The sequence below is a fragment of the Rana temporaria genome, chromosome 6 (assembly GCF_905171775.1).
Source record: "Rana temporaria chromosome 6, aRanTem1.1, whole genome shotgun sequence".
Lineage (NCBI taxonomy): Eukaryota > Metazoa > Chordata > Amphibia > Anura > Ranidae > Rana > Rana temporaria.
This window is the reverse complement of record NC_053494.1, coordinates 182,177,860-182,189,889: the sequence shown is the minus strand read 5'-3', so window position 1 is coordinate 182,189,889 and position 12,030 is coordinate 182,177,860. Positions and strand designations below refer to the sequence as shown.

General features: G+C 42.0%; 1 protein-coding gene across 2 annotated transcripts in view; it reads right to left on the bottom strand.

The window, feature by feature from the left end:
- The window catches only part of CCDC148 (coiled-coil domain containing 148), a 306,991-nt gene that overhangs the window by 86,211 nt on the left and 208,750 nt on the right, over positions 1-12,030 (bottom strand). For both annotated transcript variants that reach the window (XM_040357922.1, XM_040357921.1), the window contains exon 10: positions 3,595-3,801. In XM_040357922.1, coding sequence (XP_040213856.1) covers positions 3,595-3,801 — 207 coding nt within the window. The remainder of the gene's footprint in view (positions 1-3,594; positions 3,802-12,030) is intronic.

The following is a 12,030-nucleotide window of genomic DNA, read 5'->3' as shown; positions in this document are numbered from 1 at the left end:
GTTCCTGAATGAAAAGCAAGTTGATTTACGGCCTTCGATAGCGCGTCACGGCTAACAAAAAAAGCCGAGATGACACTTGGCTGTTTACGGCGCCTGCCGTGTAGAGCTGACTGCGCAGGCGCCGTAAATTGCCGAGCGTCATTCGTGTATCTTCGGAAGCCGTGACGCGCTATCGAAGGCTGTCAATCAACTTGCTTGTCTTGAAGGGAACGCCTATACCAGGAAGGAATCCCCGCTCGGAGGCATAGAAGAATTACTGCTAAAACGATAAGTACCAAAAAAATAAAAAAAGACCAGCATACTGCAGATGTCAGCAGTATGCTGGATCTAACTGCAGAACGTTGATTTTTGGGTGAACTCCCGCTTTGAGCATGTAATTCATGCACCAATAATGAATTTGCATCCGAAGCCTACCTTTTGAAAAATGTATCTCGACTTGAGCGCTACTTTAATTAACACAATGAATTCAATTAATTTACGTAAAGCTTTAGCGATCATAAAGTTATTTTAAAGAGAGCTAGGTTTTTTAACTTGGAAGAGGTTCGTCTATGTAATGCTTTTCCACAAATAATGGCTCTACATTCAGGTCTGTACTTTATGTGACAAAAGCCCTCTTGTAATTTGGTACTGGGAACAGAAAATGAAAGCTTAGGCCGGCAACATTCTTCTCACCTCACAGAAAATGTCATGTCAAAAGAAGCTTGTGATGACTTCAAAGTTTCAGAGCTCTCACCCGTCTTCCACAAGAAGTACATTTGTTAACACCTACAGTCTTTTATTCATCTTGACAATGGGCATACATTACATGGCAGATTTAAGATTGCATGGAACCAAATTGACGGAAACCTATTTTGCCACTACATATAAAAAAGTTTTGTGGAAACTGAATGCAGACATTAGTAAAAGCTGTGTAGCTCTGTAAAATGTGAGGTTCTATCCAAATGTTTAAAACTGAACTCCAGTAAAACCCCTAATCATACAATTAAAGTAGATAGAATTCTTACCTGCCAAAATATTTCTTGTGATGTGGACAACTATGCCAGACAGTATTGGCAAGTCAAGGACCTCACCTTTCTCTGCTGTAGTTAAAGTGGTTGTAAATCCTTACATATACCCCGTGAAGTGACTAGCCTTAGATGACACATAAAGATGAAATAAATCATCCTACATAAGTTGTACCTATTTCATACCTCCCAACTTTTTGAGATGGGAATGAGGGACACCTACTAGCAAAAGCATGTAGGTATAGGACACGTCCCATTGCCACACCCCCTTAAAGAAGAATTAACCTTAAAAAAAAGATTAGTTAAACCCACAAGGGCTTTTTTTTACCACTACTATTCCTTTACATTGTCTTTTGAAATTTACAATTGCAGCAATTTAGATTTTGGATGAAAGGATTAACACTGGAAAACACTTCTTGAAAGATAAAAAGTGAATTTTTTATACAACTCTATATATCAGACCAAAATGATGGACAGATGAGGAAGAAAGAGAGACAGATGGACATTGTTCCAAATCAGGGACAGTCCCTCCAAATCAGGGACAGTCCCTTGAAATTGGGGACAGTCCCTTGAAATCAGGGACAGTACCTCGAAATTGGGGACAGTCCTTTGAAATCGGGGACAGTTGGGAGCTATGCTAATTATTTGAAACCATCTCTTCTCTACATCTGTTCCAGAGGCAGGGGGTGTGTGTCTGTCACACACTGCATAGCTTAGAGAGGAGAGCTAAATTCAATTTGAGACCTGAGTGGAGGGAAAGAACACACCCATCTACATAATCTCATAAGGAAACATGCACAGCTGAGGCTGTCAATCAACTATTGTGTACTGGAGCTTCAATCCCTTGGAGTCAATACAGTCTTTTAGAATTGTCTACTTATACAGATAGCAGAAGAATGGGACTGCAGACAGAAATCACACTGAGTGTTTTGGATTAGGGCAATTACACACTGCAGAAGGATATGATTTGTTCATTGTTTAGGTCAGAGGTTTACAAACCACATTCAGAAAAATAGCTTGGTATCATTTTACAAAAAGCAAAGTGAGAAAACAGAATAAATATCTAAATAAAATCAATATCTGTGCCTGCGTCCCTCCCACACTTCAAAAAACATGCTGGTAGGTTAATTGGCTCCTGTCTAAATTGGCCCTAGTATGAAAGCGAGTTAGGGACATTACATTGTAAGCTCCTTGAGGGCAGGGACAGATGGGAATGTATGATACAGTGTAAGGAGATGCTAATGCCATCCCCTCCAGCCATCTGTCTGTTCTCTGTGCTAATTGACTATGCTATTGTGTGAAGATGTCCTGTGTTTACACTTATGATAACGTGTATTGTATAGCAGGTGAGCGAGGAGACGGGACGTCTACCCTGGAAGGTCATATCTATGAGTCGCCTAGTCTGGGTAAATGATTAGTTAATTAGCTCATGTTAATTTATGTTCTGGTTACCTCCTCATTAAACTGTATATAAGGTTGTATTCTTGGTTCTATTAAACACTCCATGTTCAGCAGACAAACAAGTCTTGTCTCGTTGTGTGCTTGTGAGCAGCTGGAATATCTGATATCTATATCCAGACTGATAGGAAGCGGTATATGACATAAGCACTCAAGCGGAGTGTGGGACATTCCGTTACACTCCTATTTCTGAAAGAAATCCTAATTTACAGCATATTTAATTTAATACAGCAAAAATTAATTAATTTATAATTGGTTTAAATGAATTCTATGTAAAGTAATAATTACCCACAACCCTCTCTGCTATCCCTTATGAAAAAAGTTACATACCTCTTTTCTCCTTATTTTCATCTTTTTTAGCCCAGTTATGTCTTTACAGGGTTCAAATCATGTTCTCTGCAGCAACAGCCAAGAGGAGGAGTCGTATGTGTTACTGAAGAAGTGATGAGCAGTTGGAGAGGTGGAACAGTAGGTGGCTGTATTCATACCTCCCAACTTTTTGAGATGGGAATGAGGGACACCTATCAGCAAAAATATGCAGGCATAGGACCCCCAGCCATGCCCTCTTAACCACTTAAGGACCGCCTCCTGCACATATACGTCGGCAGAATGGCACGGCTGGGCACAAGCACGTGCAGGTACGTCCTCTTTAAGTGCCAAGCCGTGGGTCGCGGACGCGCGCCTGCAACCCGGTCCGAAGCTCCGTGACCGCGGGACCAGCGGACCCAATCGCCGCTGGAGTCCCGCGATCGGTCCCCGGAGCTGAAGAACGGGGAGAGCTGTGTGTAAACACAGCTTCCCCGTTCTTCACTGTGGCGCCGTCATTGATCGTGTGTTCCCTTTTATAGGGAAACACAACCAATGATGTCACACCTACAGCCACACCCCCCTACAGTTAGAAACACAAATGAGGTCACACCCCCTTGTGGTTAACTCCCAAACTGCAATTGTAATTTTCATAGTAAACAATGCATTTTTATTGCATTTTTTGCTGTGAAAATGACAATGGTTCCAAAAATGTGTCAAAATTGTCCGAAGTGTCCGCCATAATGTCGCAGTCATGAAAAAATTCTTCATTGTTGAAAATTGTCATTGTGCTTGGTGTGAGGCAATATATGGGACCTTCACTTACCTTTTCCTTAAGCTCGGTACAAATCTGCTGTTGTTGCACCCTGTCATTAGCCAACATGAATTCTGCTTCATATGCAGAGCAGGCTTCAGCGATGGTCAAAAGTGCCTTCATGACAAAATCTTTCCTATACCGAGTCCAGCTTTCTATTAGAGCTTTTCTTTGATGTTTAGTGAAGCGATTCAAGTCCCAGATCTTTTCATGACTCACCTGCAAAATGAGCACAATATAAGTAAAAGCTAAGCACTTTTCTTTTCCACTCACCCAGGCTTACAATGATATAGAGTCCTGCTTCACACACATTGCAATAGCAAGCATGGACAAATATGTCTCACTTAGAGCAACTATGGATAGTCCTTTAAATTCAGTTTTCAAAGCATTTTTGAATGATGTGCAATGCATTGTTTGGAATGAATATGTTGAACGGGATCTTACGAGACAGTTATTGCACATTCAAACTGATAGGAAACTGATCTCAAATGCTTCAGGGTCCATGCACGCTGGCTTAAAAATTGCTGCTTTTACAGAAGTTTTGTGGTTTGCCTGTAGAAGCAGCTAAATGTTATCCTATGTGTCCATGCACATTAGAATAACTAGAGGCATATTTTGAGCTCAGTGTTTAGAGTCCAGAAAAAAATCCCTACTGGTTTGCAATTTTTATTGGAGCTTTCTGGCAGAAAAAAATGTTAAACATTCCTAAACTCGCCTAAACTCTATATTAGCATTGTTTTCTGCCAAGGGAACTGCCATTTCCACCACTGCAGCCTGTAGGAACATAGCCTTTTGCCGCGTACACATGATCAGATTTTCGTCAGAAAAACCTTGGATGGTTTTTCCAACGGAGTTCTGCTCAAGCTTGGCTTGCATACACACGGTCGCACAAAAGTTCTCTGAACTTTCGTCCATCAAGAACGCGGTGACGTACAAACCTTCAACAAGCCAAGAAAATTAAGTTCAATGCTTCTGAGCATGCCTCAGAACTTTGTGCGTCGGAATTGCTACAGACGATCGGATTATCCGATAGGAATTCTTTCTGTTGAAAAATTTGAGAACCAGCTCTCAATCTTTTGTTGGTGGAAATTCCGACAGAAAAGGTCAGATGGAGCATACAGTACACACGGTCGGAATTTCCATTCAAAATCTCACATCGGACTTTTGCTGTCAAAATTTTTGATCGTGTGTATGGGGCATTTGGTACCATGAGTACCAGCCCCCTGCTGGGTTCACCTATTTTACACTAAATATTTTTTTGTTTTACTACTCCTAATCTGTTTTATAATTTGTGGCAATTTGTAATAATGAGATCACTGTACTTCTGATGACAGAATTTGTGATTGATAAGCTTTTTCCTATAGACATACAGTAGGTCCACTGTGCCTAATGGTAGGATTGGCCCTGCATACTCTAATGCCCTGTACACACGATCGGTTCATCCGATAAAACCGGTCTGATGGATTTTTTCATCAGATATCCAATGAAGCCGACTTTCATCAGTCTTCATCAGTTAAAAAAACGATCATGTCAGAACGCGGTGACGTAAAACACAACAACGTGCTGAGAAAAATGAAGTTCAATGCTTCCGAGCATGCGTCGACTTGATTCTGAGCATGCGTTGATTTTTAACCGATGGATTTCCCCACAGACGATCGTTTTTTTCTATCGTTTTTTTAACCATCAGATAATTTTAAAACAGGTTCTAATTTTTTTCACCGATGGGAAAAAAAACGGATGGGGCCCACACACGATCGGTTCGTCTGAAAACGGTCTGATGGACCGATTTCATCATCAGACGAACCGATCGTGTGTACACGGCATAAAGCATAGTTAGTTATCTAGCAGCTGTATTTTTGTCAGATTTGTTATCAACACATAAAGATAATTTGGATCATCAAGCTGTTTGGAGTTCAAGTCAAATTTCCAGATGGCTTTGTACATGACCATATGATTCATTCATGAACATATGCAGCCACTGAGAAACCACATCTACCATCCCAGCTGTTTGGTAACTGATCAATGCTAACTGAATACTAATTGCTATTGTGAGTTCTTTTTCCCCCACATAATGTTCAGCTTAGGCCATAACAATCTAAACTGTTGTCACCATATATGCTTCTAAGGACATAAATTCTTTGATTTTAAAAAAAGATTTCCAAGAAATTTTGAAAATTGTTGTATGAATTAGGGAAAATCCATGTAATAATTGTAGCGGTAGCCCCGTAGGAGTTGCTTGAATATTTGTACCCAGGTCTCCCACTGATTAATTCACAGCCAGTTATGCAATATTTTCACACAGCCAGGTGTACACACTCTTCCGCTCGTTGTCTTCAATGACCAGTCTAGGGGATGTGTTTTTATGTTTGAGCCTAGGTTCACATTGAAGCGATTTGTAATGCGACATGAGAGATCAAATCGCATGACAAGTCGTAGCCTATTGGAGGCAATGGCAGTGTTCCAATCGGTGCGACACCGATTTTACGGTGCCGCAACGATTTACAAAAGTAGTTCCTGCACTACTTTTGCCAATTTGAGGTGCGATTTCAATAGACATCTGTGCATGAAGCCACACAAATGTCTATCAAGTAGCACCTGAAATCGCGCTGACCTTGCTACTTTGAAATCACGATACTTCAAGTAAAGTAGCGCGATTTCAAAGTAGCATCAATGTGAACCAGGGCTTATTTGGAGAACTTGGATAGGAGAAGGGAATTGGTAGGATACTCCAAATTAACTATGCACAAGCAAGGACAACTCCCTCTCTCTCTCTGTAGAACTGTGGAGCAGATTATCCGCTGAACCAAATACAACATTTGTATGGAAGAACAAGTCCCTCTGTAGCAGAAGGGACTCAGTGGACTTTGTTTCTTCAAGACACTAGCCAGTCTCCCCTTTAGCTCACACCCAGTATGCTGACTTCTAGGACCAAGAGGGGGATTTCAGCAACACACACAGGCCCGAATTCACGTAGAAGCGCGTATTTTTGTGCGGGCGTAACGTATTCTATTAACGTTACGCCTCCGCAACTTTGACAGGCAAGTGCCATATTCTCAAACCAAAGTTGCGGCGGCGTAGCGTAAATAGGCCGGCGTAAGCCCGCCTAATTCAAATGTGGTAGATGTGGGCGTGTGTTATGTAAATTTAATGTGACCCCACGTAAATGGCGCTTTTTACGAACGGCACATGCGCCGTCCGTGAAAGTATCCCAGTGCGCATGCTCCAAATTAACCCGCAAGAAGCCAATGCTTTCGACGTGAACGTAAATGACGGCTAGCCCTATTCGCGAACGACTTACGCAAACGACATAAAATTTCAAAATGCGACGCGGGAACGAAGTTCATACTTAACATTGGTACGCCTCATCTACGCCTCATATAGCAGGGGTAACTTTACACCGGGAAATGCCTAACGTAAACGGCGTATCTGTACTGCGTCGGCCGGGCGTACGTTTGTGAATTGGTGTATCTAGCTGAGTTACATATTTCTAGGCGTAAATCAGCGTACACGCCCCTAGCGACCAGCGTAAATATGCAGTTAAGATACGACGGCGTAAGAGACTTACGCTGGTCATATCTTAGTGAAATTTTGGCGTATCTGATTCTTTGAATCAGGCGCCAAGATACGACGGCTTGGACTCAGAGTTACGACGGCGTATCTGGAGATACGCCGGCGTAACTCGTACAAGAATCCGGGCCGCAGTTACCTGAAGCCGCATGGCAGCCTATGCTGGGGAGAGGCAGTAGCCTCCTTCCCACCGGAACCTCTCTCCTCAGAAGTGGTCTGGACTGGAACCATGAGCCCATGTGCTCTTTAGACTTAAATACAGACACTGTATGTTTTTACTGATGTCACTTATTAAGTCATTCATAGTAATTTATGCAGAAGGATATATACCAGCACAACACATTTTTATTTAAATACAGGTACCCAGCATTCCTTGGGGCAAATCCCCTTCTAATTGGCCAGGGCCGGTATCTACATCCATGTTCTCACCTGCTAGGTTCCCTTCCACTGTCCAATATGCCTTCTTGCAGCATGAGTAGCACAAGAGTACACTGAGCAGACCTCACTAACCAATCACTGCTCTCTGTTAATAAAAAATGAATGGCAGCCTTGCGTGTCTTCTAAAAGAGAAGAGCGTTTTGCCTGTGGGGTGGGTGTGGGAATATGTTTAAATTATTTTTATTTTCACATAAAATAGAAAACCTTTACATACATTTTTTAAAAGAATTCGGCAATCATTATAAAATTCACAAGTTCTTCATACATATAACAATAACAATAACATGTACAGACTACATATTACCACATTACAAAAAAAAACATTTATGTGGGTACAGGGCTAGGTCGTACCTTACGATACAACCTCTATAGTGCTGTCCTTTAAGCTAAGAGCATATTACCCTCTTCTCTCCCCCCCCCCTCCAATAAGCCCCTCAGACCCCCCGAAGAGAAAAAAAAAAGGGGGTGGAAAAAGTGAAGAAATTAGAAAGTGAAAGAATCAAGAAAAAAATATATATATATATAAAAAGGGGGGGGGGGAATCAGGGGCCAAGGGGTTTTTCATGTACTTCTGTGTAGTCTGTACATGCTCCCCCTCTGCACCTGACTTATTCCTTTATATATATATATATGTGTCTCTTATCGTGTCCATAAATGTGTCATTATTTTTAAGGAAGTGAGATGGTAGACCATCTATCACTTCATATTGTGTGGGGGGAAAAAAAAAAAAAAAAAGGGAGGGGGAGGGATGGAGACAGAGAAAAAAAATCCCTTTCTAAGTACCATCCTGCATACTTTCTTCTCTCCCAATAATCCTCATATAGATCTGTGACTGCTTAAAGTCTATCCATTTCCCCCAGATTTCCTGGAATCTTATTTCTGTCTCTTCTTGGTAGCTTATTAACTCCTCCATTACTCTCATTTTATCTACCTCTCTAAGCCAGTCTCTTATCTTTGGTGGATCCTTAATTCTCAATTTTCTCGGGATTGATGCTTTTGCTGCATTTAAGAGGTATGGGGTAAGGGATGCTCTATATTCTTTCCTCTGGCCTTCCATAGCGTGAAATAAACATTTCCAAGGATCCAGTCCTATCTCCTTCCCTTCTATCTGTTTTATTAGGCCTAGTACCTCCACCCAATATGTTTGAATAAATCTACATTGCCACCATATATGAGCATGATTTCCTTCTTCCCCACATTCCCTCCAACATAAGGACGATGTATCGCAATTTATTTTATGCAGTTTAGTAGGCACATAGTACCACTTAGTCAGTAGTTTATAGTTCATTTCTTTCACCTTTGCGTCTCTTGAGGTGGAGTGAACATAGTCGCTCATAACCCTCATTTTCAATCTTTCTGGGACTTTTTGTTTTAGTTCAGTCTCCCATTTTTCCAGAGGGTGTATTGGCCCCTCCTCATTGGAAGATATCAGCAGCCTATATATTTTAGAGATCATCCCTTTTCCATTCCCCCCTCCTTGATCTATCAATCTCTCCCATGGATTTAATCTTTCCATACCTCGTAGCGGCTTTGGAAGGGATTCAGTAAAATGTTGGAGCTGCATATATCTCCAGCTATCCCATTGAGAAGTTCTGTATTTCTCTCGTAATTCTTCTAACTGGCATATCCTGTTCCCCTTTAAGATATCCCCTAGTCTCAATCTATCCGAATGGGTCCACTTTAAGTAAAGTTTATTATTTTTCCCCGGTGGGAAATAATCATTTCCCATTAAGGGCATCAATGGGCTATTATATTGTCCCTTCATCTCCTTAGTTACTTCATCCCATACCTTTAGTGTTTCTGTTGTAATTGGAGCTGAGGCCTTAGGCCTTTTTACTCATGTTCTCTTCTAGGGATACCCATTTCTTATGTGATGTATTATGGACCCAGTCTATAACTCTTTTGGGTGTGGGAATAAGTGCGATTTATATGCTGTCCTGCACATGCAACCATCCAGAGTGTACACCTAGACTTAGGCCCCGTACACACGACCGAGTTTCTCGGCAGAATTCAGCCAGAAACTCGATCGGAGCCGTATTCTGCCGAGAAACCCGGTCGTGTGTACACTTTTGGCCGAGGAAACAGACGAGGAAACAGACGAGGATCTCGTCGGGCCAAATAGAGAACATGTTCTCTATTTCCTCGTTAGTCAATGAGGAAACTTGGCTCGCCGAGATCCTCGGCGGCTTCACAAGGAACTCGACGAGCAAAACGATGTGTTTTGCCCGTCGAGTTTCTCGGACGTGTGTACGGGGCCTTAGAGCTCATTTACACTTGCAGTAAGGGGGTAGTAAAAACATGCTGCTCAGCCTTATTTTACAGCTTCCTTTCGCTCCCCCCTTTAAACTACAGAGGCTGCAGCTGGGGATGTTCAGCATGCACTACAGTCTACTAAAGGCAACGCATCATGGGAGGCTTAAAACAGGTGGTAAAGAGGCAACAAATCGCCTATATATACCTACTGTGGGCAGGAGAGAGAGGACGCCTGCTGACAACATACCCCAGTCTCAGTGTGGTGCCGCTGGGGAGTAAGGGCAGACTGCCTTCTTCCTGTTTCCCCTTGTCATGTGACATATCACATAAGAGAGAGGGAAAGATGGAGAAGCTGCCTTCATTCCTGCAAAGACCAAAATATGAAATGTAAGTACACAGGGGGGCTCAGTTTTCCATCTTTGCCCTGGGCGCTCCTTGACCTAGTCCCGCTACTGAGAAGTATTTAGCATTAAGCAAAAGTGTTGTATTAAACTGGAACTTTTAAAAGTTGCCTGCAGGAGGGTTATAATTGCAAAAGGGACTCAGTATGTCTCTTTTGCAACAAATACTCCTTCCTGACCTGCTAGGAAGTGTCTTTACTTTGTTCAATGAAATTCAAAATGTATAATTTTGGCATGACTTGTGCTGCTGGGATAAATAAGCCCCCATTATGTAATCCTGGACTGGGCAATCAAAATGGCCAGAAATGCAGACCTTGGAAGGAAACAAATAAATCAGCGATGGTGAGATAGCTTGTAGACATCATATCAATGGAGCGTAAGTAAATACAGTGGACTTCAGTTCTGCATTATTTTTCTGGAATGTCTTTAAATTTGGAAGGAAAAGTGCAATAAAAAGCAGATGAGTTGTTGTTTTGAACACCATAAAAGAGCAAATCAGAACTGTACTGTATGAGGCTTGAAGAAAGATCCATAGTCCATCAATATTTGAAACTCAATGGTCTACAGTGAGTCATGACTGCAGGCCATGAAATCTTTGTCAGGAGACTGAAAAGATGACTACTATGTTATCATCGGTAGCAATGAACAAACAATAATAAGAGACATTATGACTGGAGTTTATATACCTTGAAAAGCATACTGGCAACAATGGGTGGTAAAGCAAAAGAAAAATGTTACATATGCCTAATCATTTGCTAAGACCCCTGGGCATCGAATGAAATATTAACACAAATTCCAGTGTGTATAGATTATCCTACAGATTGCCAAGTTTCTAAAATCTGATGTCACCTTTCAGAGCTATAATATAGCTGGCATTTAATGAAATACAATTTGGCCAACTATGTGGGTGGCGATAATTACGCCATTGTTACTCTGCCTGGAACACACTCAGAAAGACTTGGTTGCGAAAAAGTTATAAATTGGCTGTCTCATTTACTGCTTAATGACAATCTGCACTGTAAATTCATAACTTTTACTGTTACAGCCCACCTGGGATATGGAATAACTTCCTCAATACTGTAGATAGTAAGCATAAGGTAAATCACTAATAACCCAGGGGTCAGCAAAAGAGGAATATATAATATATTGCAGGAAAAGGGCATAGAGTGAACACAATGTGCAGTATCCTGAGCATAATTACAGCTATAAAGGATTATCAGGAAACACATACACAATATTGTTATAATGTTCAGCGCTAAACCATCTGAAGAAAAAGATTAGAGTTTAAAATTTAAATGAAAAGGCATATGCATCTGCATTTTGATACATGAAGGTGCAACCATGTGAATGGTGAGTGGATTGAAAGTTCTGGGGCATGAACCCCTAAAAATGACAGTCTCTAAAAAAAGTCTCAAAGGGAGGCTGTAAAGCAGGGGTGCCCAACCAGTGGCCCGGGGGTCACATGTGGCCCACCGAGCCCTCTGATGTGGCCCGCGACCTCCTGCTCTGGGATGGCTGGTTGGCAAGCCCAGATTGCAGGTTGCGGACATGCCAGCCGAGATCATCAGTGTTGTAAATGAAGCCAGTGGTAGAGGAAGCAAGTGGCTTTTTAGAAAGTGCACCACACCTGCAGGATATAATAGCAGGGCAGCCATATCAAATTTTGGGGCTCCTTACACAGCTTTAGGTAGGGCCCCCCTGGAGCAGAGAACCGGGGGGTGGGGGGTTGGTGCTAACGTAAAAAAAACAAGTGTAGTCTGTTCTCTCGGGAGGGGGGCCAGCCGGGTCT